The 19,749-nt window shown below is 33.1% G+C and overlaps 2 protein-coding genes across 2 annotated transcripts; both read left to right on the forward strand.

Moving 5' to 3' along the window:
- Positions 1–3,514: 3,514 nt before the first annotated feature.
- On the forward strand, positions 3,515–5,765 carry LOC132278936 (protein DETOXIFICATION 51-like). The gene has a single exon (XM_059780843.1). The coding sequence runs from the start codon at positions 3,783–3,785 to the stop codon at positions 5,388–5,390; it is 1,608 nt and encodes a 535-aa protein (XP_059636826.1). The 5' UTR covers positions 3,515–3,782; the 3' UTR covers positions 5,391–5,765.
- A 9,974-nt stretch (positions 5,766–15,739) lies between these two features.
- Positions 15,740–18,151, forward strand: LOC132280143 (protein IQ-domain 26-like). Its single transcript, XM_059782272.1, has 3 exons — positions 15,740–16,592; positions 16,845–17,051; positions 17,237–18,151. The coding sequence occupies exons 1-3, from the start codon at positions 16,191–16,193 to the stop codon at positions 17,930–17,932; spliced, it is 1,305 nt and encodes a 434-aa protein (XP_059638255.1). The 5' UTR covers positions 15,740–16,190; the 3' UTR covers positions 17,933–18,151.
- Positions 18,152–19,749: the final 1,598 nt, after the last annotated feature.

Consider the following 19,749-nt stretch of genomic DNA (forward strand, 5'->3'; position numbering starts at 1 on the left):
AATTTCCATATTCTCTTTTTATAGTTTTTATTTTATTTATTTCTTATTCCTCACATTCATTCTTTCCTCTTTAGGCAAACTCAAAAGTTACAAGCCATCTCTCTCTTCAGTTCTCTCTCATTATAACTTATACAATTTTATTTCTTTTCAACTCAATATTCATTAGTCTCAATTTGAACTTACTTTTCTTGTATTGAAGAATTTGCAGAGCAGGATTGAATTAGGACTTTCTAAATCGGGTTATGTTGTTCTTTTTCTTTAATTATTTTTTAGTTTTACTCACTTTTGTTATTATAAATTTGTATATATCTATATTTTACATATATTTGTTTGTGAGTTGTGACTATTTTTACCTATATTGTACTGTTAAATATGTCTGTTAGAAAGTATGAATTCGGATTTGAAAAACTTAAATGAGAGAGAGAGAAGAATAGATAAACTAATTCAATCTCAAAAGAGAGGTATTGATAAATTTGTTACAACTAATTATCAAAACCTAATAAAAAAATTAATAAAATCATATTTACGATCAACTATGTCACAAGAAAGATTAAATGGATTAGTTATATTGTCTCTTGAAAAAGAGATATTTTAACCACACTTGATATCAAAAAGCAAGAAGGATGATTTTTAATTAATTATTATTTAATACTTAATATATTACTTATTATGATATGAAAAAGTCACTTTTTATTTTTCGCGTAAGGTCTCAAGTTACATTGAGCCGCCCATCCTCTTTCATCCATTTTTTCATTCCTTTAACGGAATAAATATAAACATTTATTTTGTGGTACTTATGTGAGAACTACAAAGCATCGGCACGTGACTAAGGGTGTCGTGGCGATATTGAACACTCACTCGGACATGTGGATACAGCTCATGATTAGATGTGTCCTAAAATTTATATATATATTTATATTGTTTGGATACGGCAAGGACATGTTTTTGACTCTTTCTAGACACGGCGTAGTGGTTTCTTAATTGCTTTTTTTTTTTTTTCTTTCTCAAATAATGGAATTCGATGCAATTTTAAATATGTTATGGACTAATTAAAAATAATAATATAAAATTTAAAGAAAAATAAAAAACAAACTTACTTTTTCCCTCCCCGATAGGGACACACACCCCATAAGGAATTGTTTGCACTTAAGATAGGTCGAACCTTATACTTCATGATATGCACCTAGGCAAGTGACTTACCTACTTGAGCCAACTCATTGAGATTAAAATAACAAACATTTAACTATAAACTCTAAATTAGTGATTTCAATAATGGTTATAGGTGTAAAATGAGTATACAATATTATACATGTATATGTATATATAATAATATATTATTCCTTCTGTTTCGAAAAAATATACTCATATTTTTTTTTGGACTGTTCCAAAATGATTGTTCACTTTTGTTTTTCAAAAAATATGTTTCACATATTTACATATATTCTTGCGGTTTAAAATTTAAAAAAAAAAAAAAAAAATTGTTTAGGTGGGAGAAAGGACTAAATACATTAAAAATATATAAGTACTATAATGACTCTATTAATGGGATTTTATTATATTGTGAGCCATAGGAGGTCACCTTAATTGAGGTTGAGCCGCCTTTGACCACATGATTTTGACAGACTTGCTGTGTGTGTATATTTTTTTGACAAATAACTCCCGCAATGACAGGAGAAGCCTATACATATATATACAGTGTATTTGTGTTCCGCATGGAATCCATTTTAATTTGATTGGCTTTTATATTTAATTTTAATAAATTTCTTTCCATAAATAAAGAAAGATAAATCACTTTAATAAAAACAAAATGGAATAGAAATCTCATTAATTACCAATTTTTGCCTTTCTTTCTTTTTTTTAACCGTGATTGATTTCATACATTAAATGTAATAAGAGAAACTCATTTTTCTTAATTATCCTGTTACTTGAGCAAGACTTATGATCCTTGGTGGGTCAAACTTGACTTTAATGGCGATTAACTCATGCACTCAATTTTGTCATTACGAACTATTGATCTTTCATTTTTGAAACTAGAAGACATATAACCATATTTTTTGAAACTTGTTGATGCATTTAAACTCAGTTTGATAAGTTATAACTATAAAACACGGGAGACAATATTAATACTCCGAAAAAAAAGAAATGACAAATTAGTGGTGACAATTCTGAAAAAATAGGAATGAAAACGTTATAAAAGAATGATGTATAAATTATTATATTATATATCAAAAATGTTTTTGTTTATTTTATCAATATTATCATGAATGAAATATTTATTAATATTTTGGAGCTTGTTTGAACAAATATTATGTTGTTGTTTTCATTTTTTAAAATTTTATATTATTATTCTACGGAGTCCAGCCGAAAAAATAATAATACAAATTACAAAACACTTTTAGTCACATTCGAATGTCCAAATTGAAAAAGTGTAAGTACTTCCTAACCCTTTTTTTTTTCCCCTTTTCCTACATAACAATGATAATGTATTTCTTAACTCATTACATAAACTAATCAAGATCATTATAAGTAACATAATAAGAAAAATATTTATAAAGGAGGATCTCTAATAAATTATTAAAAATAAAAGATTAACAAATAAAGCATACTTTATATGTCAAATATCCTCTTGTACCATAGAGAGATTGTATATGCAATTAACTCTAAACTTAAACATGTAACAATTTTTAAAATATATAAAAAAAAATATTGTACTTGCTTGGTCCCATATTAATAGTGAGCAAAACTTTTAAGGATAGACGTAATTAATGCAATGTACAGTTTTACCATTACAAAGTTATGTTTCAAGTATTGACGAAGAGTAATATTATATATCTACTTCTACCTGTTTAGCAGAGGAGGAATATAACTGATTTTTTTTTTTTTTTTTCTCATTTAATGTAATAGATAAGTTTAATTTTGTGTCTTATCTATCACATCAAAGCTATATAAATCATTCTATTACATAAATAAATTTGAAAAATCAATTTAAAATAATTTTTATTAGTTGACTTCTTTTAAAAATTTAAAGGTATTTATGGAAAGGGGCATTTATACTTTTCAAATTAAACATATTTGGGGACAGTGAAAAAAACGGATACTATTAGGTTGGAAAGAGGGAGTAACTAAAGGAATGCAAAAGAGGGCAGTGTAGTCCTTTTAACATGATGATCAACCCCATAAATTGAAGGAAAAAATTCTCGAATTACTTGTGTGGGAAAAAAAGAAAACCACACACGAGGATATTGTACATATGTGGATTGAGCAGAAACCGGAGGGCTTAAGGGCGCGAAATGAAGACGAACAATCTTCCCATTATTTCATACAGATATACATTACATATATATGTTGGAAATTGAATCTCTGAAACCGACCATTCTGACGTCTCTTTCTCCAAACCACAAAAAAGCAAGAAAAACGCAAATTATTACTCCTTCCATATACATATCCAATTCAATATATATATACACATATTCAATTTTTTTGATTATTTATTTTAATTATTTAATAGGCAAAATATTATTTACTCACTGTAACAACAGTGAATTTAGTACATACAAATCGAATTAAATAAAATAAAATAAAATAAAAAAGCATCCACATCCACCTCCGCCTCCACCTCCACCTCCACCTCCCCCATCCCCATCTATTTATACTCTTCTATGCCCAAAATCAGTATTTACACAAGTGATAGAGAGTGCTCTTCATGAGAGTATCTCTGAAGACGTCGAAACAGAGAAGGGCCGCAGAAAACAATCTTAATTTCCAACATTTGTTCTACAACCATGTGTAATCCGAACATCACTCCCACCATTCCCATCACCACACCACTCACATCTGATCACAAACCAATCCAACAACAACCACATACCAACTTTTATTTCGATCTTTTATCACTCCAAAACACCACAAAATCCGACCAAGAAAATCCAAAGCCATCCCAGTTCAGTCCCCCAACCCTGTCCCATATCGTCACCGAGACCAAATCCCTCTTCAACCTCTCTTTTCCCATAGCACTCACCGCTCTCACCCTCTACTCTCGCTCTATCCTCTCCATGCTCTTCTTAGGCCACCTTGGCGACACCCAACTCGCCGCCGGCTCTCTCGCCATCGCTTTCGCCAACATCACCGGCTATTCTGTCCTCTCCGGTCTTGCTCTCGGCATGGAGCCTCTCTGTTCACAAGCTTTCGGTGCCAAACGTCCAAAGCTTCTCTCTCTAACTCTCCACCGCTCTGTTATTTTTCTTCTTGTTTCGGCCATACCCATTATACTCCTTTGGCTCAACATTTCCAAAATTCTTCTCTATTTACACCAAGACCCCAACATCGCACGCTTGGCTCACACGTACCTCCTTTTCTCTCTCCCTGACCTCTTCACAAACTCTTTCATTCACCCAATTCGCATTTACCTTCGGGCACAAGCCATCACCTCCCCGCTCACGTTAGCATCGCTCGCCGGCACGATTCTACACCTGCCCATTAACTTTTTGCTCGTGTCACACTTCCGGCTCGGCGTGGCGGGTGTCGCCGCCGCCTCCGCCGCGTCCAATTTCTTTGTTTTGGTGGCGCTGGTTACGTACGTGTGGGTGTCTGGGTTGCACGTGCCGACGTGGACCCCACCGAGCCGGGAGTGTTTGACTGGCTGGAAGCCGCTGATTCGGCTCGCTGGGCCGAGCTGTGTTTCGGTGTGTCTCGAGTGGTGGTGGTATGAGATCATGATCGTGCTCTGTGGTCTCCTTGTTGACCCCAAAGCCACTGTGGCGTCAATGGGTGTGTTGATTCAAACCACGTCGTTGATATATGTGTTTCCGTCGTCACTAGGGTTTGCAGTTTCGACACGGGTTGGGAATGAACTCGGAGCTAACCGACCCGATAAGGCTAGATTGTCCGCTTTGGTGTCAATATTTTTAGCGGCTGTGATGGGCTTATCAGCAATGGTTTTTGCATCCGGAATGAGAAATATTTGGGCCCGGATGTTCACCAATGATGCTGAGATCCTACGGCTGACAGCAGCTGCTCTGCCGATCCTAGGGCTGTGTGAGCTCGGGAACTGTCCTCAGACAGTCGGGTGTGGTGTGGTCCGAGGTACAGCCCGACCCACTACCGCAGCTAACGTGAACCTTGGCGCATTCTATCTAGTGGGTATGCCCGTGGCGATTGGGCTTGGGTTTTGGCTCGAGGTGGGCTTTTGTGGGCTTTGGCTTGGGTTACTGTCGGCCCAAATCTGTTGTGCCGGGCTGATGTTATATGTGGTTGCGACCACGGACTTCAACGACCAAGCCACGAAGGCACAGATGTTAACACGCACAGGATGTGAAGAAGTCACACTCCCTTGTGATTGTGACGATGAAAAAGAGCCGTTGATTTGCGTGACGGTCACTTCATCATTATAGTCAAATGACCAAAATTAGGCACCCTAATTTAGTTTTTGATTTTCTGATTGTTTTATTATTTTTTTTCTTTGAATTTTCAAGTTCCAATATGACCTGTTGAATTTTCTTTTTTTTTTGGCGGTGGGAGAGTTTAAGGGCTTTAGCAAAAATGATAGATGAGAAATTTTATTTATTCTTTCTCGTTTAACTTTTTTATTTCTTGCTTTCCCCTTTTTTTCTCCTATTATGTTGGGACCCATTAAAATTAGTATTGTTGATTCTTGGTTGCTTCTTAGTGGTTCTGCTTATTCAAAGTTTCTGTAACTTGTAAAGAAATTGCTTACATGTAATGAAATAATTGGTGTGAATCTTATTTGTGTATTGACTCTTTTTGGTTGTCTCATGAATGAGGACATGAAAACGTGTTATTTTCTCTTAAAAGGGCTGCAAACATGTCAGTCTTCTTAGTACTGCTTTCTCTATTGTCCTTGCAGTACTTGTTGAAATCAGGGCGTGTCTGTGCTCACCCTCTCCCCAGATTGTATATTTCTAGTAGTACATACAAACTAAGCATATGTGGTTGGCAATTAGGCTTACAAGTTTGAACCAAGTCCAACACGATGACCATGATTCACTCTGGTGGTTGCCATTTTTTCAATCAATTCAAGCCTTTAGAAACATAATCAACGAGACATTAATCCAGTGGTACAACATCTGAGAGGTTTGAATCCCCGACATGACAACATTAGTATGCATGAATACATGTATTAACCCAGACATAGTCGTCGCTTGGTTTTGTGATCTTGATTGTAGAACACAAAAATGCATAGTAAATAGGGTGAATTGTATAAAATACCTCTTGACTTGTAGTTTTGTATTGTAGTAAGCCCTCCTTTTAAATTTTTTTTTTTTTTTTGGTCAAAAACTCCTTCCAATTCACCATCGTAAATACCAGTCCAATCTGGTTGCATGTTCTAGGATATACATGCTTGTCGCCCCTTGCATGTAGGGGCGGAGCCAGAAATTTGGTTCAGGAGGGATATATTAACACTGATAAAATAATTTTTTTCAAACAGGCAAAAAATATAATAGTGTAACAATTGTGCAGCAGAATAAGTGAATAAAAAATGAATTAGAAGAGAGAGAGACAAAAAAAAAAAAAAAAAGGTTATTGCATATAAATTATGCATGAGTGCAAGAAAAAAGAAACTTTTAAGAAGAAAAAGGAATTTTTTAAGAAGAAAATGAAATAAAAAGAAATTTGAAGAATAAGAAGGAAAAGGAATAAAGAACTGAATGCATTTTTAGAAATAGATAATTTTATGGGAATACTTTAAAATTTTATGAGGGTGTTTTATAAATATTTACAAATTATAGGCATAAAATAAAATAAAATTTAGTGGATTCAGGGGCAGAGGGACCATTTTATTAATTTTAAGGAGGACATTGTGTCAATTTTTACAAATTTATATATAAAAAAACAAAAAAATTTAATGGGGCAGCATGGGCGGGAGGCAGCTGCCCCCCTGGGCACATGCTGCCTCCGCCCTTGCTTGCATGGACTTGGGTTTTATAAATGAGAACACTTTCTCCGCGGTTGGATTAAAAGATTGAGGGTCCTGAATCGAACGATTGAGAGTGCATACACTCATGATGAGAGCCTCTTATGACAACTTTTTTTTTTTTAAATTTACAATAATTTAAAACTTGAATAACCTAAATTATGTGGTAAGATATAAAGTAAACGACTGTATAATTAGTGACAATTGTTGATGTGAAATTCGCAATCCCCATCTGAGACCAACTGGCTATTTTGTAGCCTATTTCAAGGAAAATGGTCTCCAAAGCCAGCTAATTTGAATTGAATGGACTAATTGACTTCACAATTTGCCTGTACATTACTGTTTGAAGAAACATTGAAAATGGACAGATACTACATATTAGCTTTTAGAAAGTTATAGGTTGAAAATGATGCTTAAATCTGGAATATTTCTCCCCAATGACTATGAGCTGTATCTTGACTCTCATGCTAAGCTTCTCAATCTTGACTCAAATTTTCTTAAAATTCTGTGGGAGAAACTATATTATACCTCTGCAATGTATCATATTTTCTTTAAAAAAAATTGAAGTAACAAAAAAAAAAAAAAAAAAAAAAAAAACAAAACAAAATTGTTTGGTTTTCAAAAAAAAAAAACCATTAGAAATCATCACAGTGACCATTACATTAGTCATTTTACCAAAAATTCCCTAAACTTGTAAAGACCACTCAAGTAGTATCTGCATGGTGGTTCATTTGCATCCTAAAGAGATGGATAGAAATTAGAATTGAACCCTGAAAGCAAAAAGTGCCCATAAGGGAATAGGCCATGAAAGCCAGAGTAGTGAGCCATGGAAGCTTGGAGAAGGGAAACAAAATAAGTTGTTGTCTGCTTTTTGAGTTGCAGAATCTTTTCTTTCTGCAGTGCTTGTTCTATGGGGGGGTTATTGGCCATCACATATCACACACATGTGTGTGTGTCTATGTGTACCAGACTATGAGTCAAATCTACTTTGTTGTCATATATATATATCTTTACATTGCTTCACCACAGCTTTCTCAAAACTGATGTCTTTGCCATATGTTACTTGTACCATATATAAAGAAAGTTGGAGCTTTGCCATAAGTGTCTATTCTCCAGCTAGAAGGTGGCGCCCACTACTGCTTACTGGCCTCAGTCCACAAAATCATCCTGAGAAGGCTAGCCAAAAGAAAAAAAGATAGGGTTTTGTGTGTGTGTGTGTGGTAGGTGAATAAAGATGGTGTAATCAATTGAGAATTAGTCTAGGGGAATCAGGCTGATCAGATGGTTTCAGACCATCAAATTTAACAATATTTTTAAACAATTCTACCAAAATATAGTCCTTTTAAGTTTTATCCATATTTCTTGTAAATTAAGCAATCATATATTCTTTTATTTTCTTGAGAAATATCATCAAAGGCCAAACAACAGCAGTAGTCATAGAATTATATCACTTTGGGTATATGTATGTGCTATAAATCCTATAATCTATATAGAAGAACAACATGCACTAATTTCTAATTGATCAATATATTTATTGAAGAAAGGTCACCGCCACGAACTTTCTAGAGTATATTATTGGCCAAATGTATGACTCAAAAAAGAAATACAGAACTAAGGACATTAGCAGTTCGGGCTGGATATAGTCACAGATTCCCCACAAGTGTCTCTCTGAACAGCTGAACTCTGAAGGGTCATGGTTGGCATTCCCTTGTTATACTAATACATGACACTAGTATATTTCCCTAAAAAAACAGACACCCGCCCACCACCATCACCCATTCCTGTCCCTAGACATGCTTCTCGTATGGCTACCCTTTTGAGCAACCTCTCCATTCCCCTCTTTCTCTCTCCTCTCTTTCTCTCTCTCTCTCATGTCCCCTTGTCTAATTCTCTCCTCTTTTCAGGAGTACTTTTTGCCATTCTTTGAGTCTCACAAGACCCCAACACCACCATCATCACCCAGACCATTCCATCATGCATGTCTATATATATATATATATACATGAAATAAATCTATGTAGCTCTTGCTATGTAACAAAAACATTGTAGGTTGAAGTTAGGGCATAGCCCTAGCCTTTGTCTACCTTATAAGAAACAACTGGCACAAAACAATAAACTTCCAAGTTTCAATATTCCTCTCTCCATCAGCAGCTTTGCATGACTAGTAAAGGTTTAGTTCCATGATTTGCTCAACTTACTGTTTTTCTTTTTATTATTATTATTAATTTTTTATTTTTATATATATCTCAATCAAATAATAGGCACAACATGTTTCCCCCAAGTGGACCTAATCTCCCCATTCACACATGACTCTCTGTACATGTAGCATCTACATGCATGTTAATTAGGCTTTCATTGACTCACCCACCCATCACCCTCTACACCCTCTAGGCTCGACACGTGGGGGCCCACTAGACCTATGGATCGATGATGAAACCACCCATATGGGACTATGATCTCTTTTAGTGTGGCCTAAGGACTCATTGGAGTATTTATCAGTGACCACTGTGTTTCCATATCACTTTACCGATGACATATATATATATATATGTGTGTGTGTGTGTGTGTGTGTGTCTTAATGTATATGTAGTCTTCTCTCTTTTAGGCTGATCTTTTCACTCGGGACCAAGAGGAGAGGGGTTATTATGTTTGTTGGGGACCAATTGGACCAGCTTAAAATGACAGAGAGTGGGGGTCAAAAGGCTTGTGGTTTTGATTTAGGCAATAGTCAAGTCTTGACATGTCCTCAAGCAAGAAAGAATTTAAGCTTATCTCTTTGTATATAGATTCTTCATTAAAATAAGCATCTGTATTGAATGATTAAAGGTTGCTTCATCTGTAAATTAGTAAGCATAAAGAAATTTAAACCAACCATATCATATGATTTAGATTTGTAGCTAACGCCGAGCCTAGTACTAAACATAAAAATAAAATAAAGTAAAACTTCTTCGGGCCTCATAGCCAGATCAATATTTGGGCCCAGATGTTCTACCACAGAAGTCCGAATTTATTTTGCTGGTCACAGGACCCAATGACCCATGATCATGCTGAGTCCCACTCCCTTATCTTTCTATTCTGGCCCCAATAGCAACGTCATTGGTTAATACATTTAAACCCGATAACGATCCAATAAACCTGGGATGCACTTCGATTGAGTCAGGCTCAGTGGGCTGAACATTCAAACCAAGCCCAGCAGAAACAAACCAAGTCCATTAGAACAATACTCATTTTTAGCCCACTTGTTCTCCAATAATGTGGCTTATTGCATTGAGAAGAATGTGAAATTTGACCCACTTTCCTTCGTGACATGTTTGAAATTCTTGTCCTTTTTTATTACTATCATTTTTTTTTTTTTTTTTATAGCAAAGACATGTTGAATGTTGAACCACTTTGTATGATTATTTTATTTATTGTAATTAAATTAATATAAAGGTTGTATATATAGTCGAGAACATTTCTTTTCCAACCAGAGCAACAATATGACATTGATTTGGAATGTAAGTATTAGTAAACATTGTGCTATACAAATCTAATTTGCTTGTGTCGTTCGACTTTGGACTTTATAATAGGTCGAAAGTCCAAATGCTAGCTGATGCATTCTGCTGGATAATCAATTCTCTGTTCTTAGAGATTCAATCATTTTTATTTTTATTTTTCTTTTTCCCTTATTTGAAGAATGGATGTGACAAATATAATTACACGATTGTCACATTTTTTCCATAACTAGCGAAGCCAACAAGTTCGATCCCCGCCCAAATTATGTCACCCCTTACTCTTTATCAACCCTATATTCAAGGTCAGCTAAGGCTTAGGTGTGCTCCCGAACTAGCTCCTTAGTTTACTTATGTATTATAGAGTAGTTTTTTTTTTTTTTTTTTTTTTTTTTTTTTTTTTTTACTTTCAAGATTTCTCAATTCTAAAATAAATATGTCTTCATTATTTTCTTCCTTACTCTTTTTTTTCCTTTTAATTTATTTGATTTCCTTCATATTTTGCGTTCTTTTTCTTCAAACACATTCCTTTTTTTTCCTAAAAAAGTTATCTCATTTTTCTTTTCTTCCCTTTTTTTATTTTATTTTTTTCTCTTAAAATTTTTTCTTCTTGCACTCATATATGGTGCATTTTTTTCGCTCTTCTTCTTTAAATTTATTACTATAATTTTATGAACTCAATGTCCATATTTTATGTCTAGAAATTTTTTTTACTGTATTTTTTTTTTTTCGCCAATAACAACATGCTATTTTGTAATTTCTATACCATGACTACACTTGTATTTTTCAACTTGCAAGTTGCAACACAGTTAGTTGGATTATTTTTTTATCAAATTTTTTTTTTTTTCATCATGTTCAATATGCCCGACATGATTTTTTTGACTCCATCTCTAGAAATCGCCGTCTATTTACAAGAAAGGGGAGTGCATGACATCTATATAAAATCAACAATCACCATTCCTTTTTTAAATTACTTAAAATTAATTACACGAATAAAATTACATATTAACTAAATCGGAAGATATATTCAACGCAAAAAAAAACACCAATAAATCGAAAGTGTAACAATAATGTAAAAAGTGTATTATCAATCTAATCATAGATTATAATACTTTTACAACTTGGACAAAATATGATAAACATGGTTTCATGGTACGATCTCCAGTTGCTTTCTCGTAAATAACGACATGTAGAGGGAGGTTTTGTCTCTCTATACACTCAATAGCCCACAAATGAGAACTCACCAGCGTACCACATGCTACAGGCCTCGTTTTCATCAATTAATGTACGAAATTCCACTGTTTTATTACATTTTACTAGTACTATTTTCTTCACATTTCTTCCTGTACAATAGAGACATTCACGCCAAAACAAAGTTTTATGTGGTCCACTGCATGTCATATCATATAACTATGATATACAAGGTCTTAAAAATCGAATGTATTAACCTGAAAGTTTGAAACTCTGTATATTTGATTTGTTTGTTTGGAACTTTAAATTTGTACTTGTGAGTTTATTATTCATATTTTTCTAAAATCCTTTTATTATATTAGATTTTTAAAATGTAATTCTCGATTTAAGTTGGAACTCTGTAAACAAATACTATAATTCTACTATTTTTTTTTCTTTTACATAAATTTTGTAATTTGTATAGATGTGTATAAATGAAAATTCTGAATTTCAATCGTAATTCTTAAAACAACTATGATCTTAGTTAAATGATATTTTATAAGCTACCTACAAAAAGAATTAACGTTAAGTTTAAACTTAGAATAAATATGAAAATCCTTGTGAAATTTACATGGTCGAAAAATAAATCTTTTGGCAGAATTAGAGCTAATTGAGAAGAAAGAGATTTATGAATTGATGGTGATAGTTATGAACTATTGGAGCAAAAAATGTTGAAAAATATATGTTTTATGTGATATTTAAGATATAATAAATCTTATACTAATATGTTATAAGATAATTAACAATATATTAGAAAATGATTAATTAAATATGCAATTCAATATTTAATAAAATATGCAAAATAAATTAATAAATAAAAATTAAAAAATCTTGACCAAGGCTAGTATTGAATACTATGTCCTTAAGATAATTTACATCCTGCATGGTCTTGACGGATTCTGTGGCGCTTGTCTCCCAGGATATAACGGTCTATATCCAGCAGTAGCAGCACTACAAACTCTTGAATATGGCGAACCTCCTCCGTGTATTACTTTCTCTGACTCAAAAAATGCATCTATAATATATAAATGTTGAATTGAATGCAATCCGAACCAAATGGTTCGGACTCAATAAAATTAGATTGGAGTAAGTGGCTCGGACCACTTGACATATGGTTTGAACCCATTTGGGATGGTTTAAAGTCTAGAGAGAGAAAATAAAATGAATTGAACGAATTGCAAATGGCAGGTCAAGGGATATTTATAGAGATAGAAGTACCTTTTCGGATTGGTGTGTCTCTTCATCATTGGAAACAACCATTGATATGTATTTCTTCATCATTAGACACAACATTTATACGTGTCTATTCATCACCAGACACATCCACTGTAATATGTTGCAATGATTTATATTGAATAAGTTATGTCTATTAGTTTTGAGTTACACCTTTTCATCTCACAACCAACCAATGATCAGACTCAATCAAAAGTATCTGTGGACGACTCATGAAATAATTTTCATTCAAAAATTCTAACAAAAAATAATAATAATAAATAATGGCTCTCTAATATCCTGGAATCCAAGTGGCAGATAAGATAAAGTCTTTATACAGAATAGTGCAGAGGAGGCCCATATAACTGTAAATTAGGCATGGACCTGTCCAGTTCACCCAATGAATAAAGTGGTAATTATTTTTTAAAATAACCAAAAACCTGTAGTAATTCTGAAAATTATATACTAAATAACCAAAAACCTTCAGTAATTCTGATTTAATTCAAAGTTATAATTATTTTTCTAATTTAAAAGAGTTGTTAACGTATTGCATAAGTGATGTAATAATAAGGGCAAAACACGAGTGTCCCATGATAAAATAGAGAGGAGCATCACTCATTTATCCCTATACAATTTAAATTATTAATTAATTTCCACTCTATAAAGTTGGAGAGATTAGGAAGAGAGAAACGAATTTTTTAAATGATATATAATAGTTTATTTTCTTTTTAATTGTATATAATTATTTATTTGTATAAAAAAATTGGTAAATAAATTCAGCAGCTTCGGGTTGGTGAAAGTAGCTTTCTTGTCTAAACAAGCCTGCAATTCATTCATTTAATTGATTTTTTAAAAATAAGATGTCTACCCTTTCAAATTTAATACCTATATTTGTTTGTAATAGTTCCTTATAAGGTAGGGCTAGATAAGTGAAGAAGAGTTGAATGAACAAGAAATAATTTAATAGGATGTAGCTTCTATTCAGCTACCACTCAAATTATAGGTCAATCAACAATAAGTATTTTAGCATTATATCTCTAGATTAAAGTATTTTAGGCAATTACACAAATCGTGTTAAAAATTCTCAGAATTAGATTCTAAAATGTTTCATATTTTAAGATATTATATTATTCTAGAGTATTTTGGACTACACAACACAAATCTATACAACTCTTCATAACTGTACACTAGTGCAGGGATGGATCTAGAAAATTGTGTGGGAATGGGATAATAGAAGGATTAATTTTTTGTAATTTTAAGAGAGTAATATTAAAATTAATTTCATGGATATATAATTCCAAAAAAAAAAAACTTTTCTCCATTAATTCGGATAAGTTTTGCAACTTCGAATATATATATATATATAATTCTGAAATCACAGCTCCAAGCCAATCCAAAAAAAGAGGGAGAAAAGCTGCAGTCATTAGTCATCATTTGGTGACAGAGGAGGAGAAGAAGAATTGAAAATTCAATGAAAAAGCCACTTTATTCTCTCTGCTTTATCAGACTGAAGTGTTCTGAGAGACTATATCAAACTTGACCCTCCACAAGCAACGCAACAATTACTCTATTTATGGGTTAGCAATGCTTTGGTGGTTATACTTTCGGGGAAAAAAAAATGCTTTGGTGGTTATACAGTGAATTATGCATGAATATGTGAATATATATATATATATATATATATATATAAACAAAGATTTTTTTTACCCCCATCCCACAAATTAACAAATGAAATATATTATTACATCCCTTTTTAATATTTTAAACTTTTACCTAACTTAATTGTAACATTAACATAAATATATATATAAAAAAAAATTATGCTAAAAAATATATATATATATATATATAAAGAATCAAAAGCTCAACGAAATATGAGAGAGGAAAATTAGAGGAAGTTTCTTTCACATGTAGTTAAAGAAGAAATAAATAGATAGATAAAGTTGATTTAAATATATGAATTACTACTCTGGGAACAGGGTCATGTATAATTGTATATCGCTTAGAGTATATTATTCACGAGAGTGTCAGATGCTGAGACGACAGACACTGAGGTATCTTTTGCTTTTTAAGGACACGTCGCTCCAGAAAGTACTTAAGACCCTTCCTTTTCTTTTCCATCAAATAACAAAGCTACTTCTGAGTTTCTGATTGGAGAGTTGATATTTCAAAGCCTTTCACTTTCTATCTTACCTACCAACCTTGGGTTTTCTTTTCACTTTTCTTGTTAGCAATTGAGAATCTGATTCTATGACACAAATGACTTTCTTTAATTTGTTAATCACATGTAATTTTTAATTTATTTCTCCTTATTTAAGTATTTTATATGTTTATGTGTCCATTTGGTCACATGAATTATGTAATTTTGGTGTACCACCTAATTAAATATATCAATTTTTTTATTATCATTGAACACTTTGTGATTGATCGGATCACAAAGACCAAACTCATCTAATAATTTTTCATTAAAAATCCAATTCCACAATACAAATTACTTTTCTTTAATTTGTTCATGACATGTAATTTCTAATTTATTAATATTTGTTTAAAGTATTTTATATGTTTATGACGTAATGTACTATAAATTTATATTTAATATCTGCATCTCACAGCTGCACTTCCTTGTCTTGTAATGCAGTTTTTCACGAGGTCATGGCAGTATTTTTTGAAAAAGAATATTAAAGAAAAAAAAAAGGCATGAAAAATGAAAAATCTCTGATCTTTGTTTTTTATAAACTTTTTTGAACTTTTGAATTTTTTAAATTTTTTTCTAACTTTTACCTACCAACTTTTATACAATGTGAAAGGGACTAAACTGTGAGCTGTGGCAACATATTTTAAATTGGAAACCCCACCCCCAACTTGTGTTTTCAAAATCTCACTCTTCTTTTTAAGTTCTTTGCGTTATTATTACACTACTAGTTTTCAATGGACTCGGAAAGTTCGAACTTTTGTTTCTATTGTTTTCAAGTCTGTATGACCCACTTTTAAGTGTTTTTTAACTGAAATCTCCAGTTGGGTTTTCAAATCTCCACTGTTTAAAGTCCTTTCTCTCTCTATTGATTGTTGCAATAATCTATCTTTCTACAAAGTACTACTACAAATTTCAGAAAATGTTAAATATTATACTCTGTTCTTGCTTACCTTGTTTTAACAGCTCTTTTTATGACAACTTTGACACAATATGAAAAAAGCCTACATTTTGAGCTGTAACAGTACCTTTTTAACTCGAATCTCCAACTGGGTATTTCTCAATTTCACTCTTTTTGAGCTTCCCAAACACATCCCTCTCTCTCTCTTCACTGCCATTTTTTGATATTGAGCAAATGGGTAGAGCAATTAGGTGGTTGAAGGGGTTGTTTGGGATAAAGAAAGACACAGAACAAAAGCAGAGCTCAAATTCCGACAGGAGTCGGTGGACTTCTTGCTACTCGGGGAGGGACTCCGGCGAGCCGTGTCACAATCCGGTGGCCACCATACCACCAAACATAACGGCTGCGGAGGCAGCGTGGCTGAGATCTTTCTACAGTGAAACAGAGAATGAGCAGAGCAAGCACGCAATTGCAGTGGCCGCCGCCACCGCAGCTGCCGCGGATGCGGCCGTTGCAGCTGCACAGGCCGCGGTGGCTGTTGTTAGGCTCACTAGCCATGGCAGAGGCACCATGTTTGGCGGCGGCCGCGAAAGATGGGCCTCCATCAAGATCCAGACCGTCTTCAGGGGATATTTGGTAATTACAATAAATTTATATTATTTTTAATTATAATGTTTATCTGAATAATTGTCACAACAGTCTATAACAAACACACGTATAAAAAATATAAATAAAAGAGGGACTTTTATCAATTTAATTTGTTGTTGAATTGGTAATGATTTTTTTCCTGTTCCTGTTTTGAAGCAAAGTTTGGAGACTGTGTCTTCCAACAGTTTTGAAGCAAAGTGTTTTACTAAATTGTTTTTGGTTTTTTTGGGTTGTGAATAGGCCAGAAAAGCACTGAGAGCTTTAAAAGGACTAGTGAAGCTACAAGCACTTGTTAGAGGTTATTTGGTGCGCAAACAAGCCACTGCAACACTTCATAGCATGGAAGCTTTAATAAGAGCACAGACCACAGTTCGAGCCCAAAGAAACAGAGGGTTCACCAACAATGATGAAAGGGTTCATACACAATTCAGAGCCCGAAGATCTATTGTAAGCCCCAAATGTCAAAATCGAACAAATTTCAAAGTTTACTGTTATGTTTCTGAGTACTGAATTGGTGTCTTAGAATCGAAGAAAATTTAATTCTAAGCCTTCGATTTTAATTCATAACATTAATTTATTTTTTTTGGGGACTACTGACAATTTCTTTCCTTTTTTTTTTGTTGATTTTGTAGGAGAAATTTGATGATACAAGAAGTGAGCACACTGCATCAATACATAGCAGAAGGCTTTCAGCATCTTTGGACATAAGCACCACTGAGGGCAGTCCAAAGATTGTGGAAATAGACACAGGCCGGCCCAAATCAAGATCCCGGAGAACCAACACCTGGGTGTCAGATTCCGGCGACGACCCATTTGGCCAAACACTCTCCTCACCCCTCCCTTGTCGAATTCCGACCCGGTTATCAATCCCCGATCACCAGAACTTCCAAGATATCGATTGGGGACTAACCGGTGACGAATGCCGGTTCTCCACTGCCCAAAGCACCCCCCGGTTTGTAAATTCCGGCGGGTCAAATGGCCCGGTGACGCCTGCGAAGAGCGTCTGTGTTGATACTTATTTCCGGCAGTACACAAACTATCCAAATTACATGGCGAGTACAAAATCATTCAAGGCGAAATTGAGGTCCCATAGTGCTCCAAAGCAGAGGCCTGAACCTGGGCCTAAGAAGAAGCTATCGCTCAATGAAATGATGGAGTCCAGGAATAGTCTTAGTGGGGTCAGAATGCAGAGGTCATGCTCACAAGTTCAAGAAGTGATTAGTTTCAAGAATGCTGTGATGGGAAAGCTTGAAAGGTCTACAGAGTTTGTTAGAGAGCCAGAGAAGAGATTATTATATTCTGAGGAAAGGCTGAGAGAGATGCTATAGCTAGAAATTGCTTTTTGAATTGTGTGACCTAGAAAGGAAAGATGATGATGATGGTGGCTGATGATGATGGTGGATGATGACAGAAACTAATACACAAAAAGGTGAGTACTGAGTAGAGTTGACAGTCGAGATGTTGTTAGAATGTGTGAACAAATATGTTGAGTGTTTAGATGAACTTTTTAATCAGTTATATGTATAATTAATTAATCATTAGTTCTATTGGTTTGGGCTAATCATCATATTGTTTGGCGGCTTTGATGACTTTCACTATCGCAATATCTCCTCTTATCTTGCTATTTAAAATTTTAAACTATCTTTTAATATTATTTTATTCAAAGTGATTAATATATACAAATTATCCCTTGATATGATAAAAACTGAAATTATAGTTTTTGTTTTTATTGTCTTAAAAATATTTTAGGAATTTTAGTTTTAAAATTGACAAAATGTCATAATTTGCCTGCTTTAAAAAAAGTAAGGAATTTTTTGAACAATAAGAATATTTATACCTCGGGTATGAGGGGGATTTTTTTGCACTTTGCTCTCAAAACTTTTTTCATTACAAGGATTAACAATAAAGTTTAGGTGCTCTCTAACAAAATATTCCCCACAATATGTAATTATGATTAGTTGATTTCAATTTTTTTTTTTTTTTTTTTTTCTAACAAATTAAAGAATGCATATTCGGATATACTTGCTTAATATCAATTAGGTGAGAGAATAATGCTATTTTCGAAATTTTAAACAAACCATCTATCATGTAACTTCTCAATATTTTCAAATAAAAGGATATTGTATGTCTATAATCCAAACAAATGACTAAGTAGTTATTTATTTCTTTTTTTTATTGACAAAAAAATATACACATAAGTCATACACCTACTTTGTATCATACAGAGTGGTCATTTCAAATTAGATAATATTTGTCGTCTTACTCTTTTTGAATTTGTCTGATTTTGTGGGCTATAGCTGGCAGCAGGTGAGTGGTTGGTTGTATTTTGTATTATGTGTAGTTAAGATAAATATATTATTGCAAATTTGGACGGTGGTGATGCCCATCATGTACAATCCTTGAGGGACCCATTTCTGTTTGAATAAATCAAACAAAACCGACGTGGTGTAGCCACACACGCTCGGAGACGAGAGAGTACGGAATAGGGGCCAAGCAAATACGCAGTTAGACCTGTAAACTCGATCCAATTCGAATTTAATAAGTCTACTATTTGATTCGATTTGATCTGTCCACAGATATTTTGTAAATGAATTTATATTTGATTTGTTAAAAAATAGATATAGTAATCTTTTCATATATAAAAAGTAAAAAAAAAAAATTTAATGTCAAAAAAAGAATAAAAAACAATGACTATAAAATGATAGAAAACAAAAGATAAATAAAATATAGAAGGGAAAAATAAAAAATAATTAAAAAAAAAATCATTTACTCTTTATTAATGAATAAACATTATGAAATTATTAATATGTATGTATATTAGGAGATTTATTAATACGTGGATTAAAATACCACACTATTATACTATAAGTATGTAACATTATGTACAATACAAATCTGATAGAAGTATTGATATATATATTCCAAAATGAAATATTACAGTATATTTGTTGGTAAATTTATTTATACTAGAGAAGTATATTAATTTACTTATACTGAGAACAATAAAATGTTTCATAGGAAAAGACTATAATATCATACTATTGTTGCAAAATTGAAAGATACGGGTATTATATTTCTTTCAAAGAAACATCTAAATAAAAACATTTTTTTAGTAAAATATACTGTTATAAGGTTTCTATTTTTA

This window comes from Cornus florida, unplaced genomic scaffold (genome assembly GCF_030987335.1).
Source record: "Cornus florida cultivar Cherokee Brave unplaced genomic scaffold, ASM3098733v1 CherokeeBrave_3.0.0_Hap2_Chr10, whole genome shotgun sequence".
In the NCBI taxonomy this organism is placed as follows: Eukaryota; Viridiplantae; Streptophyta; class Magnoliopsida; order Cornales; family Cornaceae; genus Cornus; species Cornus florida.

Excerpts from the sequence above, each read along its gene's own strand:
- LOC132280143 (XM_059782272.1), top strand. The coding sequence starts at position 16,191 with ATGGGTAGAGCAATTAGGTGGTTGAAGGGGTTGTTTGGGATAAAGAAA. Across the intron at positions 16,593-16,844 it reads CCGTCTTCAGGGGATATTTG|GCCAGAAAAGCACTGAGAGC; the intron begins GTAATTACAATA and ends GGTTGTGAATAG. Across the intron at positions 17,052-17,236 it reads TCAGAGCCCGAAGATCTATT|GAGAAATTTGATGATACAAG; the intron begins GTAAGCCCCAAA and ends TTGATTTTGTAG.
- LOC132278936 (XM_059780843.1), top strand. The coding sequence starts at position 3,783 with ATGTGTAATCCGAACATCACTCCCACCATTCCCATCACCACACCACTC.